This window comes from Nelumbo lutea, chromosome 5 (assembly GCF_056320005.1).
Source record: "Nelumbo lutea isolate HS-2025 chromosome 5, American lotus-T2T, whole genome shotgun sequence".
Classification (NCBI taxonomy): Eukaryota; Viridiplantae; Streptophyta; class Magnoliopsida; order Proteales; family Nelumbonaceae; genus Nelumbo; species Nelumbo lutea.
Window position 1 is genome coordinate 36,457,390 of NC_142688.1, and position 19,532 is coordinate 36,476,921.

Consider the following 19,532-nt stretch of genomic DNA (forward strand, 5'->3'; position numbering starts at 1 on the left):
ACTGGTATTGCCATCCCCTTCCCTGAGCCATTGACATCTAGATTTTTGTCTCCAAGTAACCTCATCTTTTCTTAGGATGTCTTCCAAATCCTTCTTCAATCCCCATCTCTTTGTACTCCCTTCTGAACTCAAACTTCTCTCAGCTTCCTCATCATCTAGCTGCTCTATTCTGCTGAGAATTTCATGTTTTCTTTCTTCAATCTTTCCAAAACTCTCTTTATTCCACAACTTAATTCTTGCTTTCAACAATTGCAATTTCTTATAGAATCTATAACCCTTCCATATGAAATCCACATGATCTTCCTCCCACCACTCCTTCACCTTTGGCAAGAATTCAGGGTGCAAAAGCCATATATTCTCAAATCTTTAAGGGCAGGGGCCACCCCCCAATCTCTCTTAGGTCAAACTTATTGGGCAGTGGTCTGAAACAGGTCTTGGCAGAGCTGTAACTACTAAACCCCACCAAGCCACTTCCCAATCAGTTGTGAATAGGAATCTGTCTAACTTATAGCAAGTGGGAACCTCTTGAAAATTTGACCAAGTATAATTTGCCCTCTGAATAGGTAAATCCCACAACTCAAAGCTCTCTATGAAGAGGTTAAACTTCCTCATACTCGTTGTAACAAGATGATTTGGGTTGTTTGAATCACTCAAAAATCTTATGACACTAAAATCTCCTCCCAAACACCAGGGTCCCTCCCATAGATCTCTCACCGCTGCTATTTCCTCCCATAGTCCCTCCCTTTCCTTGTAAGAGGTGGGTCCATACACATTAGTTAAAACCCATTCCCAGTCATCCATCCTCCTATTCAACTTGATGGACACTGAATACTTCCCAATTAACTCCTCAATACACTCCATCTCTGCATTTTTCCACAAAGTTATAATTCCCCCTGAAGCTCCCCAAGATTGTGCATATGCCCAACTTATGTCTCTCGCTGACCAAATACTTTTTACCCAATTCCTATCTAACTCAGACAACTTAGATTCTTGAATCAACACAATATCTGTTTTTTCTCTTCTCAACAGATCCCTAATCACTCCTCTTTTTCTTGAGCTTCCTAACCCCCTTACTTTCCAGCTAATCAATTTCACGGAGACCGCGACAAAATACCCTTTAACAAAACAAACCACTTACCACTTCTCCTTTTTTGCAACACTCCCTTTATCATAATCCACCTCACATCTTAGCCTTTCCACCTCACTTAATTTTTCCTTTCTCTGCTTTTTTTACACTAGCTCCTTTAGATCTAGGATCCTCTAGCTTCCCTTTTTCTTTGTTTTCCCCTTTTGTTTTTTTGAGCCAACTTCTGCATTTAATCTACCATCACCCTTTACTTCTCTTCAACAATAGGATTAGGAGTGCCACCCCCCTCATCCCTTTCAATCTGTTCAGCCATCTCTTCCTCCACCTGAATTCTAAACAGTTCCATAATCAGCTCCCAAATTCTATCCCCGAATTCCCTGTCTACACTTTCTGAAAATAAATCTCCAATCACCTCTGTTTCTTATATTTGATCATTCTGATTGGTAGACTGCATGGTTGGGCTAGTCTCTCCTGTAGGCACAACATACACAGGACTAGAAGAAACATTAGTAGAAACAAAAATTGGGTTCAAAAGAGACTTTTTTAAACAGGTAGGTTTTACTGGAGGATTTGGTGACCCTTTAACCCCAATCATTGGGCTAAAGTGTATTACCTTCAGAATCACCCTCTAGATAGTTAGCCATGGGAACAGGGCAGCTTGTAGCTCTACTAAGAGGTTCTGGGTTGACTTTACAGCCCCTACTAATATCCTGTATTTGGTCTTGTTCTGAACACAGATCTCTGCTATTCTTTGTTTTAGATTTTACTTCCCACGAGGTGGTGCCTAATCTTCCTTCCCCTTTGTCAGGCTGGATTGAGAGTCTAGGAAGTGTAGTAGAAAGATCGTCATCAAACAGTAGTTTCAAGCCATCTTCTGCTTCTTCCCCAAGTCGAGAGTGGCACTTGCTTTGAATACTTCCAAGGCTAAAACCTACAGAGTTCTCTCCTCCCGTACTAGGCCCACCGGGATTTACTTCTCTCCCATTTGTCCCCACCCCAGGCCCTTTGTTTGAATTTGAACCTCCCACGCCTCCACCTTTTAATCTCATTAAAGCCTGAGGCCCTGAGAGAGTTTTACATCTGCCTGTTGAAGTTCTGACCTGCTGCTTCGAATTCCCACACTGAGAGGTAGCTTGATTTACACCTTTCCAATTCTCAATCTCTTCAGTTTCCTTATTCATGAAACTTCCTAATTTTCTCTGTTCTCCTCTCTTTCCAAGGTTTCCTCGGTACCAGGTTTTTTGGTCACGTCAGCATCATCTTCTCCAGTCCTTCCTTCCACCATTGAGCTTCCACAGAGGAGGCTATCCAAGCTTTGAACATTTGACCATCTGAGAAAACATCTACAGAATGTGGGATGAGTTTTGGCTTCGCTCCATTCACCTCTATATGCACAGCTCGGAGATTTGAGACATTCACAGTCAAGAGTTCCCCACCAGACAACTTTGCAATTCTGTTAAGAATCTCATCCGACCATAGATGATAAGGCAGCTCCAGAATTCTCAACTCAATGCTATCTGTTGGGTTTACAGTTTTCTCATTACAACTTGGGGACCATCTTCCCACCACTGCCAATCCTTGCTTTGTTGCTGCTGACACAGCTTCAAAATCCGGCCAGGGATTTTTACAAAGAATCACAGCCTTCTGCCCATCAATAGGAATAATCTGCAGCCTTTCTGATACCTTCAAAATTTGTTGAATCTCTTCACCTAGGGTTTTCCAATCTGTAACATCCTTATTCATGGATAACACTAATTTGTTCTCCCATTCTGTTTTGGCTTTATTGATCCGCATTCTCATTGACCCTAATCTTGCATCAATCTGAACATCCTTATCTGTATTGGTTCCCTTATTTTGTGTTTCCCTCCAGTCTGTTAATTCCATCTTCTCTTCAAGCTTCTTCTGACCCTCTTCCTTTCTGATTGGAGAACTTCTTCTTTCATATACTAACACCAGAAAATCCTGCATTGCTTGTATTAATTTATCCCAACCCGATGCTTCTCTCCCTTCAGGGAAGCAAGTGAACTGTTTCATACCATTACCATTATATTCGTAAATACCCACAAATCTTCCTTTGTTGTTTTCTCTTCTTCCAGCAGCATACCTTCTTCCCTCTTCCACAAGACTACACCTCCATTCTATTGTTCTTAATGTCCTCTTCGCTCCCTCCAGGAATCCCTGAAGCCAGGATATTGCTTTCTCTTCAAGAATCAACGAAGCTTTTCTCAGTTCCACTATCTTCACGGCAATTCCTCTTCTTGTCCATACTTCTTCCAGGACAAACTTTTTGCCTCAATCTTCAGAACTCTTCTCCATCTCCTTGCTGGTGCAAACTCCATCATGCCTCTTTGAATCCTATGATTTGATTAATAAATCTTACGATTTCTATGGTTCAAATAAATTCAATTAAGAATTAGTTCTCTATTTTGTTATGATTTTGTTATGTTTTTCTTTATATCTAGTTTTGTCAAGGGAGATTTTTTTAAAGCATATGTAGGTTAAAGAGCCATTATATGTGGACTTGTTTGCCTTTCAAGTCAAACTTGATCATATCATCCCAGGCTTCTATTGTATAAGTGGTAAATTCTATTATTTTATGTACATATATGGTATATGTACATAAGACAGGGGAGGAGGGTTGAATTATTTTCCATTGGGGTCATAATTAAGTGTTTGATTATTTTAAGTGATTGGAAGAACAGGATTGAATAGCTGAAGAAGTTGAGAGAACTAATGAGGGGCGTGGTATTGAAGGAGATAATGCAAGCTATGGTGAAATATAACCTGACAAGGGTATTTCAGAGAAGTGGTAATGCATCTATGTTAGAGGAAGAAAGGGCATGTCATATAAAGTGCAACAACAGATTGTGACAGGGGAAGGCAAGGATTTTGGTTTCAGATTGGGAAGATTTTGCGCAGTCAGCATTTTTTCTGAGTCTGGGTCCTAGGTGTTTAAGATCCACTTATCCATGCCTTTCTGTGGCACCTGTGTAAGCTTGTATCTTTGGAGTGCTTCCTGTCAGTTAGGTTTCTTTGGATTTTTGTTATAGTTGGGTCACTGGGGTTGTGAGTAGATTGTACCTTTGTATCTTGATGGTCTAGCAGAGTGGTCTTTGTTTTTGGTTGGTCCTTTCATTTTTGTTTGGAGTTGTTGACTTCTCCTAATATACATCTTTCTACATGTATATATGTATAGATATTGTCTTGCTACTGATCAAATTGGGGGAAAAACTAAACAAGAAGAACAAGAGGTTTTGGTGGAGATCTGGAGCAAGAGTTAACTCCTGAGGGGGAATATATGATGTGGCCAACTGACCCACAAAGTAATATCTTGAATTTAAATATTGATGGTTTGCTGCTTTTACCACAAAAAGAAAAAACACTGATTTTTAATGATCCAGACATTACTGCCTCTGGTGTCACTGGCACCCTTTGTTTAATTGGGATCATGTCTAAGCACATAAGATAGGGGGTTGGTCTTTCATTGACAGATTATCATCAAACATGTACTCTCCTCTAAAATGTAGGTTACACTCCATGACGCCATCTTCCTGTAAATAAGTTTTTTGGAATGAAAACTACCAATATTTGAAGAGATTTATCCCCATGAGTGCCCAAACAATGGCCTTGAAGGTTAACCAACCACACAGTAGCCTGCATTCCTAACTTTCATGCATCTAACCATCAACTGTGGTGTGGTTAACCTAAGATCCCCTATTTCCTGTTTGTCATAAAAGCATTGGAGAAAGTTTCGCTTTTCTTCGTTTCACTCTTGCTAGAAATAGATAAAAGATGGGTGAGCAATATTGATCTAACCCCGTTTTCTGTTTTTGATGCAGGAGTTACACGAGTGTTTTTTGGGTCAGATTTTTTAACAGTTACAAAGTCAGATGAAACTTCTTGGGATCTTCTAAAACCTGAAATTTTTGCAGCTATTATGGACTTTTATTCTTCTTGTCAGCCACTCTTTCTAGATGCCAATATGGCAGCTTCCATGGACACTGCCATTCATGAGGTATCATTTTGACTTTGTTTTGTTCTGTCCTTGTTTATTGGCTTCCAATGAAACCAAGTTGTTTTTACTGAAGTGCTTCCTTTTGCTAGCAATTGAAAACAAAATAAACCTTCATTCAGTGTCAAATTTCTGTGACTATAAGTTGGTGAGACCTTGGAACTTTTGATTTTGATTTTCTTTTGTCTGAATGTTAAATTCAGAGTATATGAAGCATTTGGCATGTGTAATTTTTGGCTGACACTTTGAAACCAACAAATAAATAAGAGAAGGACAACTATGATAAAAAAACAAATGAGGGGGGGGGGGCGAGAAGATTGCCTTGCTAGGAAAGAACAGAAACGGAATCTCTCTTCAAAATTTCATAAAAACAATAAACTAGATGTTTTTTTTTTTTTCAATTTCTATAGGAATAATTTGATATTTTTAATATAATAATATATTTGAAATACTAAGTATGCGTTTGGTATAGCTTCCGTTTATTAAATAAATGTTTGTACTTGATTTGTCTTCAAAGCCGAGAAAAGTACTTGATAAACCATTTATTGACAACTAGGCACCACTAGGCGCCACATCAGTGAAACAGTGAATAAACGCTGAATCATTGGGGGAAGCGTTAAAATGAAGCTTCCTCCAATGGTTGGTGCGCATGTAAATAAAGGCCAGCTTTTGTGAATACCTATGCGTGCGGATGGACATGATAGGATAAATGCTGATTTGGCGATAACATGGTGGCGTTTATCAAAATGCCTATCACGAAATGCCCATGGAACCAAACATACGCTAAATTATACAAGGAAATCATATAAAAGGTACAACTGGTCAGTCCAATGGATTTTTTTTTTCAAAAATTAAAACAAAACAAATAGATATTTGTGATGTCTATCTGTCATAGTTTTTGTAGTGTGGTAGTTCTTATTGTTTAATCTTTAAATGGTGAATGTATTTTTTAATTCAAAATACTAAGGCTCAATTTGGAAAGAGTAAAAATACAAATATGTACAGTACAAATACATACAAAAGAATACAAAATTCAAGGTGTTGCACTACATATTTGTATTTGTACTCCTTCCAAACTGAGCCTAAAGAACAAAAAGATATTTATAGCAAGTATTTAAATGTGTGTTATGTAATTTGTTGTTGATAAGAAGATGTAATACACTTGAACAGTCATTTTCTTTTTATGAATGACTTTTTAAGGTGTCCAGCTTGTGTCAGGGTGTAGCCACTTGTATCCTGTATTACCTAGTTTAAATGGATGTTTCGGTCTAATGATTCCTAAGTGTATTGATGCTTATTCTTTGTCTATACCCACTCGCAATTAGATGAAGAGGTCTTTGGATTTTGAAATTCTACTTTCTCTTGAAGTCTCCTTCTAGGCTTGTAGAAACAAGGCAATTGGGGCTAGAGTTACAAGGCATAGGGCCATAGGTCCGAAAAGTTCTGAACAAATCAGCAACTCAGAAATTCATTCATTCATTACATCTTAAAAGGAAAAAATTACAAGTATTTCATTCATTCATTACATCTTCAAAGGAAAAGATTACAAGAAGTTGTGAAAAGATTACAGGACAGACCCACCCAACTATATTACAAATGAGCCTGGTACATACGTTGTCTTTGAATCCCTTGCTTGGCTAACCCACTTTGTTTGAATGATCATATCTTTTGATAGCTACTTGAAGCACCTGAATTCATTTCTAAGCTGCCAAATCACCCCTCACCTTTCTTTAACCACCCCACTACCAGCTTGGAATCACCTTCAAGAACCAATCTCCCAATTCCCAGTTCTGTAGCTGTCTTTAACCCAAAAACTGCAGCTAAGAATTCTTCTCTTACAGAACCACCTTGCTCAATTGGGCCCGAGTACAAGGTACATAACTACATATAATACCGGTCTCATCTCTTATCACCCCTCCAATTCCTGAAGAACCTGGATTGCCCACCCTACTACTATCGAAGCTCAATTCTACCACCTTGCTCAATTGGGCTTGAGTATAAATTAAAAAAAAGGTAAATTACAAAGACCCCGCTGTACTATGGGGTCAGTGACAAAGACCTGCCTATACTTTTTTTTTTTTGCGACAAATACCCCCAGAACTTTGGCCGTTAGACAAAGACTCCCCTCCATCAACTTTCTATCAGGTATATTCGAAAAAGATTCCATTTTGCAGTTATCATATTTTTTAATTCCTAAATTGCCCTTATGATATTTTTTTGGACAATTTTACCCATATTATGTTATGGACACATTCCTCGGAAAGATGCACCATCGCCGCCGGCAGCAACAGGAACCTGACCCACCACCAGATTAGATTAGGATCATCTTGCTTGTTCTTATCTTATTCTATTGTTCTTATCTTATCTTGTTAGTAAGTTATCAGATTAGGATTAGTTTATCTTATTATCAGATTAGGATTAGTTTATCATGTTATCAGATTAGGATTAGCTTATCTTATCCTTAGCAAGATAGAATTGAAAGTCTCCCTATTTAGCAAGGAGACTCCCTAAGATTAGGACTCTTGTAATCTCCTATTTAAGGAGACACCATTATTGAATGAGGATAGTGAATATTCAGTTAAAGAAGTGAGTTAGGAGAGTTGGTGATCTCTTGAACAAATCACCTGAGGCACCAAGATAGGTTCATCAAGAGCAGGAAGGAACAAGGGAAAACAGGAGGTTTTCCCTGTGGACCGACCCGTGATGCGATCCTACTCCCGGGCCCATAACATCTTGGTATCAGAGCCGGTCGTCATGGGAGATCTGCAACATTTATCATCCAGGGTCCACGAACTGAAGCATAGGCTCGTAGAAACCAGCAGGGAGGTTCGTGAGGTCAAAGACGATGTCCGGGAGCTGTGACGCTTGCTGGAATCGTATTTCTCTAACAGGGAGAGGAATCCAGAAGGGGCTGTAACCACAAACAGCCTCCGACAAGACTTAACGGAGCCGTCCGGAGAACAACAGCAGCAGCAGCAGCAGGCTCTTCTTGGTCCACAGCAGCAGCAACACCCTCAGCCACAGCAGCCAGACAACCAACAATAACAACAACTGCAGCAGCAGAAGCAACAACATGATCAACAACATCAACAACAACTTCTCCGAGCAGCTATTACTAGTCCTAGTATAGTTGCCCCGAAATTGGCCCCTAAGTCCTATGGGCCCTTCAAGGTTCTACGACGGATTGGCAATGTGGCCTACCAGCTGGAACTGCCAGAGACCAGCCGGATTCATGATGTCTTCCACATCGCCTTGCTGAAACCATTTACGGGTGTTCCTCCGAACCAAGTCCTCCCTGCCACCCCTGCAAGATGGCAAACTGATTCCCCAACCTAAGGTTGTCATCCGTTCTCGTATCAATCAAGGAGTTCTTGAAGTCTTGGTGAAATGGTGTAGCTTACCATCGGCTGAAGCCACATGGATCCCATTGACAGAGTTCCAAGCCACATATCTGGAGTTCGAGCTTGAGGACAAGCTCGTAGTCCAAGAGGGCAGTAATGTTATGGACGCATTCCTCGGAAAGATGTACCATCGCCGTCGACAGCAACAGGAACCTGACCCACCACCAGATTAGATTAGATCATCTTGCTTGTTCTTATCTTATTCTATTGCTCTTATCTTATCTTGTTAGTAAGTTATCAGATTAGGATTAGTTTATCTTATTATCAGATTAGGATTAGTTTATCTTGTTATCAGATTAGGATTAGCTTATCTTATCCTTAGCAAGATAGAATTGGAAGTCTCCCTATTCAGCAAGGAGATTCCCTAAGATTAGGACTCTTGTAATCTCCTATTTAAGGAGACACCATTGTTGAATGAGGATATCGAATATTCAGTTAAAGAAGTGAGTTAGGAGAGTTGGTGATCTCTTGAACAAATCACCAGAGGCACCAAGATAGGTTCATCAAGAGCAGGAAGGAACAAGGGAAAACATGAGGTTTTATCCATGGACTGACCGGTGACGAGATCCTATTCCCGGGCCCTCAACATATTATTATTTACTCTTAGCTTACAGATGAACCTCACTTTCTTCTCCACTGTGCTGAAGCATCTGGAGCTGTCACACCTAGATCTGAAGCTGCCACCCTCATGTACAGATCTTGGCTGCCATCCAGGATGTATTCCCGAAGATCGATCAGATCACCGACCCAAAACACACAACCCCTTCTGCCTCGGTGATGTTGGTATTCACACAAGCTGTACAAGAACAATTTTTTTTTTGTTCACTTAAACCACTTTCCAGTTCTATATGATATATAGAATTCAATTTTCAAACCCATCACTGGATATGCATCTTGAAACAACATTTCAGGAGCCAAAATTCTTGGAAGGCTTGTAACCTGATTCCACTCCCCTGCTGTTCAAGTCTAGCTCTTCGAAGCCCGATTCAATTTCACTCTGATACTGATTGTTAAAATCAAGTTCATCCTTTGATCCTGACTTTCTAAACTGGTTATCACAATCCTTCTTATGGGTTGGTAATCTCTTAACTGATTGCTGATCAACAGAATTACCATCAGAGATCGTGCTCCCACTTTGCTTCCGTCCACCGATTCAATCATTTGAGTCGCCCCTGTTTGGATTGATCTCCATAAATGGATGCACGTTTGAATGCCTTTTACATTCATTGAGGTATCCATCTTCCAGCTTCTGTGGTTTTTCCTCTTTTCTCTCACAGATCTTAGAAAATGTTAACAAATTGACCATTGAACAATGCACACCACTCACTGGTTGCTTCTCTGCCTCTTGTAAGCTAAAATTTCCTCCTTTAGTTAGTCCTGAGAAGGAAGAACCATGGAGACCAGATGAGAGAGTTCAGCTTTTGCAACTTTGAGTCCCACACATGAATTATACGCGGTCAATGTTTCCTGTGCTTTCTCTATAACTGACTGTAGGTATTTTCCTTGAACTTCAATCCGTAGGTGTGTCTCTGCACCTAGAGGAGAAAACTAGTTGCTGATGTGTATCCATTATTCTTTGCCAATAATAACTGGCTTTAAAATAAAGCTGGGTTGATGAAAAGCCAACCTCAATCTGTTCAATAAGCTTCTTCTGCACTTCCATTTGCAACTGTAGAGCCCGAGTAATCTGAAAATTTCTGAGATACATGTATCCATATCAGTTCAATCATTTCTAATTAAATTTCCTATCAGACAATTCAAACGGAGGAACAAAATCTCTTAATCGAACTCAGCTTGCACAACACAGCCATTGGGCCCATCTCTGAGATCCCAAGCCTTTTGGTCCTTGTGCTTTAATCCCCCATTGAAGGGTTATCTGGGATCTTCCAAGATGTCAGGAAATGATTCAAACCTATCTTCAAGTTCTACCCCATTGAAGGTTCTCTCTGTATCTTGTACATTCACCCATACAGAAAACTTGATATGTTTACTTGAGCAACACCGGAATGGACAGCCGAGATTGCAGAAGTATTTTTTTGTTGAGAAGTAATGGGGGTATTTCTGGGTTAGGTTTTAAGAGAAAATGGCAAAAAAAAAAAAGAGTAAGTTTAGCAGGGTATTTTGGTAATTTAATGGTTTCCATTATCTGACTTAACGGCTGAGGGGTTATTTGTCTTATGGCCAAAGTTCGGGGTGTGGCAAAAAAAAGTGCAGGGGGGGTCGTTGTCACTGACCCCATAGTACAGGGGGGGTCTTTGTAATTTACCCTTAAAAATATTGAGAGAGCATTGTAGTTATGTACCCATTAGCTTATTTGCTTGAGCAATTGTTTTATAGATGAATGTCATATTTCTTTGAGATTAGATATTTGTTTTTCCAGTAAGTGTAGCTTAGCATGGAAATACCTGCTTATAAAGAAAAAGGTCGAATATAATTAAATCTAACATATCTTCTTAATTTTTATGAAATCTTTAAGATGCAATCAAATCTTTGATCGATTTGATTTAGGGAATCTTCTACTCGGCACATGGACTCACTTCAGCTGGAAATTTTTAAATTCTTTTGCTTGCTAGAATGGGTATAGGTCCATGTTGACAGCCACATGAAGGCCCATATGGCCTGAGAGTGTGAGTTTGACTTCCCTTTTTATAGACTTCGGCTGCACATCTACAAATTAACCTTAAACTGTTGAAGTACTAATGGAAATAGAAATGTTGAATTGTGGTTATTTATATGAATAAAATTAGCATATGTCTGAAGTTAACTAGTAACAAATGAAGAATATAATTTGTTGGGAGGCACATCATACTCCTAGCATGCTGCATGCCATTCCTTTATTGTTTTATTAGATGGGTAAATTTCTGACATCAAGAGTGAAAATTTCATTTATATGGATTCCTTAATCTGACAATTCTTTGGCTGATAAGATGGCCAGGTGGTAGATATAGATCTATATTGGAGGGCCTTTCCTCAAGTGTGATTTGGTATTAGGAATCATCTTGATCTTTGTTATATTACTTGTTGTTTGACTCTTTTTTTCTTTTTTTGGTGGTGGTGGTGGGGACTTGGTGATTGTTCCATATTAAATTTTAAGAAGATTTTGTTGTTGTTTGCACCATAGGCTTGTGAATCAGGAGTTAACTTAAGTGACTCATCTGAGTTAACTTGACTGTTAAGCATCAGGATATGAGTCATGGTGTTGACATGAAATTTCTTAGGCTTGGCCAAGTGAGATCACATGATTGGATGAGTCTCACAACTTGGCAAGAGTCATTTAAGTCGGTTGAGTTTTACATATTAATTTGTAAGTGAAAAGCTCCAATAGTCGAGATTAGTCATGTGGACATTGCTATTATTGAAATCTGCATGTATATCTTTTTAGGAAAATGATGGGGTTTCTTGAAAGGAAATCTTATTCAACCTTCATTTTAGACTAGCATACTTTGTCTTTCGAACAGAAAGCTATGATCTATTTTTCTTCTTTCTTTAACGAAGTCATGAAGGTTTTGACGCACCACAGAAAGTTATGACTAGCATACTTAGTCATGACCACCAGCAAGCATACTTTGCTCCTTGAATTTTTGATGCAGGCATCCTTTAAAACACACTATGGATGGACATGTGACCAGCATTATATTAAATGCTTGAGTGTTTTTTTTTTTTCTCAAGCTGATGCTCAAACTGGTTATGTATTCTTTAGTTGAAAGCTTTATAGACACTTGCATCCTAAATTAAGGAGCCAAGTTAAACTTGTTAAATTTGTGCATTTAAGAATTTTATCTTTCTGAATATTTCTAATTATATATGTAGTTCGTGTATTTTCTAGACATGACCCTTACTGGTGCTTGATTTTGAAGGATGATTCAGAAACAGTTGCAATGATTAAAGAATTGCTTGAGACTCGTATCCGCCCTGCAGTACAAGATGATGGTGGGGATATAGAATATCGAGGATTTGACGTGTAGGTTTTGCTCCTAGTTGAACTTTTCCTATTGACTCTTAATATTGGTAGTGGCAAATATATATTTGGTTTCTGGCATTCAGTTTTTGGCTTTCTTTGTTTATTTCTCAGAGAAACTGGAATAGTCAAGCTACGGATGCAAGGAGCCTGTAGTGGTTGTCCTAGCTCTTCAGTCACTCTGAAATCAGGCATTGAAAACATGCTTATGCATTATGTACCTGAGGTAAGATCTGTTAAGTTTGTACTCATTTGCACTTGCATAAATATTACAGTTTGACTGAAAAACATTTGCACTGACTGAAAAAGAGTATTTGGTGCTTTTAATCACTTGATACTGAATTTTTCAGTATACTTTGAACCTTGTTGGAGAACTAGAGATTAGTTGTTAGTTCATTGTTCTACCTTTTTGGCATGCTTGTAAAAGCTTCAATGTTACAGGTTAAGGGAGTGGAACAAGAGCTAGATAATGAAGAGACAGAATTGACTGGCCAGATCGTGTAACACTCGTAAAAGGCGGATGCCTCAGCTTGAGCCAGTTCATGTTTGCTAATGACTTAACTTTCAAAGTTCATTCTCAATTGGTAATTTACAGTGTTTTATCATGATAGAATCAATTTAAGTTGATGCATATATGGCAAGAGTCATGTTTTGCCCTTGTGACATTCTTTTATTCCTTTATACCCATGAGCACATCTTATACTTTCCTACTCGGGTTCCTTCTACTAAGCAACATAATGAAGAGATTGTGTGAGCCTTTTGCGTACTTTCACATTGTTTACAACATGAAGTTGGATGTACCTTCTGTACCAGCCGAAGTTCATTAAATCATCATTAGTGCCACATTATAAACTTATTTAAATAGACAGTGGACTGGCATTGCATCTTGGAGAAGATTAGGGCAGTTTCAACTTGGTTATGATTTCTGACAAGATTATGAATGGTTAACATGATGTGAAACATAGGTTTTAAGGCGTCTGGGTGATTCTGGGCAGAATTGGGGCGTCTAGTTGCCTAGTTCTCTAGTTTTGTATACCATTGCAACATGCATATTAATTGAAAAAAATAGCAATTTTGTTTATTAAAAACATTAAATCTCTTCTAAAAACATGGCAAATAATCGCATCTAAAAGATAAAAATCTTTTACTTATATTAATTTCATTCTTTTTAAAAACAATACTACTATAATAAGTATTTAATAGAGCAATTTCATATCAATTAGTAGTTAAAGAAGGTTATTAACTTTATATGATAAACTAGGAATGACCCTTGTACCAAGTATGAGACCATTAATCTGAATTATTTCAATTTTTAAATTATTTATATTGGACATTTAGGTTAGGTTTTTTATTTGATTTAAGAGACTTACCATGTTTTATCTAGAGAATGACCCCATATTAAAGGGCAACTAGTGTCATTTAATATAAAATTTACTATTTAACTATAAAAAATTAAATTAGAAAAATTAACTTGGGTCGTACATCTTTATAATTGACAATCTATTATGACCTACTTTGTTTGAAAATCACTATTAATATTCATTAATGTTGTATTTAATATGATTTAAGAGATTAAAAGAGGTCTTATTGGTAAGCAGCAACCCACTTTAATTGGTATTTACTATTTATTTGATAAATTTATTTTTAAAAGCTAAATTAGGTTATGCTTCCAAAAAATGTTAAATCTAGTTTGCAATTAATAAACTATTTCATCTAAAAGAATGAAATTCACACCATTTGTATTAATTGTTTAGTCATTTTTATGAATTTCATTTATTTCTATTTTTATCCATTTAATATTTTGAATATTTTTAAGTTAAATTATTTGTTTAATTGTTACTTTTGAAACGGTTGTGTTTGAATAAAATTCAGTTACTACCGTAACATTTGAAATGGGCACTTTTTAGGGATTAGGATGCTGTGTGAATTTTAAGAGAGTGGAGTTATCACTTTTTTGTGAGTAGATAGACTTTTTCAAGAGGGAGAGTTTAACCTCCTCTAAGATTCTTCTATTGAAATTTTACAATGCCACGTGCCTGAAGGGTGGGGGTTGTTGCCTGAAGACCTTCCAGATGGAAAGTAAAATAGAAAAAGCAAGGATGGAGTTAATGTTTTATTCAATTAGAGGGAGAGTAGAAAAAAAAGAACCTCTTTATAATTCTATTTATTCTTTCCCCTTTCTTTTTTTCTTTTTCTTTTTCTCTCCTCAAAGCCCTTTGATCTTTTCAATTTCAATAGTAAAACATTAAAACAAAGTATAATAATAATAATAATAATAATAATAATAATAATAATAATAATATGTATTAACACATGCATTAATAAGATACAGCAATACAAATGATATTATAAAAGGTGCCTACATTGTCATTCTTGTCACCTAGGTGGGTGTCTAGTTGCCTAGAGGGGCACCTAGTTGCCAAAAGGTGTTTGGGCAGGGCGCCTAGGCAGCGCCTTGACAACTAGGATTTTTGTGTTTAATTTTGATAAGCAGTGGAGACAAATATTGGTAAATGGTTAGGGTGGAAGTGCAGATGAAAAATAGGACCTTTAGATTCAATCGCATGATAAATTACCGGTTCAATCTGGCAGATGGGTGTGTGGCTCAAACCTGCTGTGGTTTCAAGCATCATTTTCCCTAAAAGCAAGAGGGAATTTATCTAGTTGGATAAAGAAAGCCAAGTGGCCTCTATATGAATTGGCTAAGCTAGTGCTTTAGGTGATCTCAAGGGCATCATCTACATGAACTAATCGCCTGGTTACCAGCTGGCAAGACCATTACAATTTTAAGGTGAGAAACTGATGGAATGACACTGGCAGGATGTTAAAATGGTTTTTATGAGGCAAGATGTGCCTCTGCTTGTAACAAATAAGAATTGGATATGGGAATGCGGGTTGAAACCTTACACCTAAATTTAGAATCCATAGAGTACATATCCTCGTTGCCAACACGCAATGGTGGCCCGTGGGTTGTCTCCACACCTGCTGAATGTATTGACTTGCAATAAAATTGATTTTGGGCCTTTAAAGCGTTGTTTAGCCAACGCTTGGAATTGGATTCATAACGGTCTATTCTTCCCATCTGGTTCAGATGGGAAAGGAATTCAGTAATCATGTGATGGATTCTCATTACCAAGGGGGAAGGCCATATCCTCAAATTATTCCACCAGGAATGGAGATGGGATTCTGATCCACACAACTAAAAGTTGAGATCAGAATGAAAATTAGTTGAAATAACATTCTCATTCCCAAGGAAGGGGGAGGGCCATTCTTTTAAATGGGGAAATGCCATTACATCAGGAATGCATCATTTCAATTCCGATTTCAGAGTTCGGATCTGCCCACATAACTCTGTTCATGTCTACTCACAACACACTATCCGCCGTGAATTAGGAACATCTCTCTCTACATAATACTATGCAGATGATGAAATATTCTCCATGTGTAACTGCGATAAACGTGAACAGGAGATCTGCACTTGATTTCAGATCCCAATTTCTGCCAACCTTTTCTGATTCCAGATCCCAATTCCTGCTAACCAAATAGGTCCTAAGTTTTGGTGATTATAGAACTAAGTGGATTGGTGGGTGAGCTGACTTGCAAGGACAAATCTTGCACAGAAAAATGAAAGTTCGTTCCACGGGACGAGAATGTGATACCTAAACGTGTATCAAACGTCAATACAAATGTACGAGGCATTGTGCAATATGGGTGCCGCAATCTTCTTGGTATATTTCTGAAATTCTGATCATTCTTACTTTACAGTAGCTGGAGTCCATCTTTGGGTTCAGAAGTCAAAAAGTGATGGACTGAATGTGTGAGTTTAGTGCGTTCAAATGTAGATCCCGAAGAAGATTGGCCAGAGAACAAGAAGACGGCAGCCATCCATAACCCTTCCAATTGGACCTACTTTGAAGACGGTATTTAAGGTGGATAAAGTAGGAGACCAAGAGACGCGTTTGTTGTTACTTATTATGAATTTATGATACATTTGCCAGCATGGATTGGGGATATAGGCTTAGATATAGGGAATATAGTTGTTGGAAGACACATGATTTGCAAATCTTCTCTCTTTCCCTCTCCTCCCCACCATCATCATTACCACCACAACACTTGTAGGGTGTTTAATACATTGTTTAGCTGCTCTTGCCATAACAGTGTTCAAAAGAAATGAAAGGACCAGATAAAGAAGTGGGGATTCATTCAACGGTGCAAAAAAAAAAAAAAGAAGCAAAAATCAATATCAAACAATACGACGTTAGAACATGGCTTATCCCTCTGTTTACTAACCAGTTCAGAACCAATGTAATTAACATTTCAGCTATACCAATCTCTTTTCTATGCAAAAGGAAAGAAATAAGGGATACTAGCATATAAGGGCAACTTTTGAGGTTTAATATAATACATTTAAAAAAATTCAAAAATAGGTTAATTTTTTTAAAATAATATTAATAAAGGACAAAAATATTCTTCATTTTGTTCTTCTTACTATTTGTTCATCAGAGCCGCCGTCTGCCACCGCCATCCGATGCTGCCCGCCGCCCCCTCTGCCCACCTCGGCCTCCACCTCCGGCAACATTTCCGGAGGTGGCTGGAGGCAGAGGTGGCTGCGGCGCGCTGGTGGTTTTTCTGTCCAATGCCGCCACTTCCGCCCACCTCCACTCCGCCTCCAACAACGTTACTAGAGATGGATGGAGACAGAGGTGGCGGTAGCAACGTGTAGAGGAATGACCACCAGCGCCATTGCTGCCACCTCTGCCTCCGGCCACCTCCGACAACATTGCTAAAGGTAGAGGTGGAGGTGGGCGACGGGTGGCGGCGGACAACGGCTCTGGTAAACAAATGGCAAGAAGAAGAAGAACAGTATTTTTGCCCTTTATTCATATTATTTTTTAAAAGTTAACCTATTTTTGAAATTTTTTTAAATATATTACTTTCATTGACATTAAACCCCAAAAGTTGCCCTTATATGTTAGAAACCCAAGAAATAAATAGAGAACCAAATAGAAACTCCATGTATGCTATTGTCACCATAGATATTTGAAAGTTTGAAACCCCTACGCATATTAGAAAGTTGAAGAGTTCAGTAAATTAAACTGAATGCATAAACAAGGTCATTGATAATTTACGCCAAATGCAGTCCTTCAATATAAATTTTCTCTTTTTTTATTTATTTTATTCCACATTATTTTATCTTTAACAATTCAAAATGTTACATTTTGATCTGTTATTGGCCACGTAATTAACCTACGTTCAGTCATTTATGTTTCCCACCCCAACCAACAATTTTAGAAAGAGTTGTTGAATGAATCACGACTCTGTAAGTCAAGTCGTGATACCAAGATTAATCTTTAACTAGCTCTGTTTTTTAAAAACTCAACTTTTATTCAAACACAGCAAGTTAATCGCGCTTCAAAAACTTCCGACTTTGATTCAGAGAATTGGTTTCTTTTACATCGCCTCCAGATATGTTTTCCGATCACCGAATTGTATGACTTTTCATGGCAATTGTTTGGAACCTTTGTAATATGTTTTTCGAAACAGGGGAGTGTCTTACTCCCAGCCCTATTAAAAGCACTGATCATTGGCGATCAAAATGGTCGGTTTTTCTATGAATAATGGTCGTCGGTATTGTTCCAATGAGCAACATGTTCTTCACAGTCAAAGCCACCATTTTAGCAATCTGTTTTCTCGCAATCACATCAACCACCGTCTTTTCTAAAACAGGGGAGCATATTGAATTTGAATGGACTGAAAGCATATTGAATCAAAAACAATTTAGATGGATTGGACGCACCAATAAGACATATTGAATTTGGATGGATTGGACGGACCAATTAGGCATATTGGATTGGACCTGGTCCGTCCATAATAAATTTCTATTGGATTGAGCCATTATTTGGTCCATTGATAAAAGATATGAATATAGGTATCAATGGATCAAGTTTGAATTGAAACCAATCTAAATTAACAGGAATTTGAATAGATTGGACAGTCCAGACATTAAACTGGACTGGTCCAAAATATATTTGACTGGATCGGACCCAGGCCATTTGTTATGGACTCACATTGGACTGGATCGGATTGGACCAAATCCAGTCCAATTGACACCAATCACTGACTGTTGGTGATCAAATGCCAGCGTCAATCTGACGAGGGATGCATTTTTATGCCGTCAAAGCACAATAAATCTACCCTGTGTTCACTACTGTGGTCACAGCATCGAGCGACCGATGTAAAGAAATCCGGGTCAAGAAGGTGATTAATGCAACCCGGATTCTGGGTGTTCCGACCCATGCCCATTTCCAAATCCACAACTTCCCCAATATAAGTTATTTAATAATTTCAGAAAATAATAATTCTTGAAGAATTTATTGGTTAAATTATTGCTATTGATGGTATTGTTAACGAAATAAATTTTCTTATTTTGAAAATTGTCAATTTATTGTTCTGAAAATTATTCATCACAAAATATTGAAATTGTCAATTTTCATATAATTTTTGAAAATTATGAATTAGTAGTTATTGATAAATAATTATTGAAATTATTTAAAATTGTCACTACATTCTTGATTAACTTTTATTCAATGAATTAATAATTAGTAATTCCTGGAAATTAATAAATATATAAAATTTTCAACCAATAATTTCTGTAATTATGGAAACTTGATTGGAAAAATATTCAATAATTTTAAATAGTTATTGGAAATTGGTTGAAAATTATTGTTATTCAATAATTATTCAAAAACAAAAATAATAATTATTTACTAAAATTGTCAAATATTGAAATGATTTTTTATCTATTATTTGGTTGAAAAAATATTTAATAATTTTCAATACATTAACAAAATAAATTATCTTTTTAATTGTCAATTTAATAATTTATTTAATAAACTAATAATTTAATATAACCCCACTAGTATATACTAAAACATAGCAGCCTAGAAAATTTCTCCTTTTTTGATTTTTTTCTTGTTCCATGTCATTTTTTAAACAACCAATTCTCTCTCTCTCTCTCTCTCTCTCTCTCTCTCTCTCTCTCTCTCTCCCTCCCACATGTTCCCAATAACCTAA

General features: G+C 37.5%; 1 protein-coding gene across 1 annotated transcript in view; it reads left to right on the forward strand.

The window, feature by feature from the left end:
• The window catches only part of LOC148851727 (nifU-like protein 4, mitochondrial), a 35,990-nt gene extending 22,766 nt beyond the window's left edge, over positions 1–13,224 (forward strand). Inside the window, exons 3-6 of the mRNA XM_088944174.1 lie at positions 4,927–5,102; positions 12,358–12,461; positions 12,573–12,684; positions 12,900–13,224. Of these exons, the coding sequence (XP_088800300.1) occupies positions 4,927–5,102; positions 12,358–12,461; positions 12,573–12,684; positions 12,900–12,962 (455 nt within the window). The 3' untranslated portion in view covers positions 12,963–13,224. The remainder of the gene's footprint in view (positions 1–4,926; positions 5,103–12,357; positions 12,462–12,572; positions 12,685–12,899) is intronic.
• Positions 13,225–19,532: the final 6,308 nt, after the last annotated feature.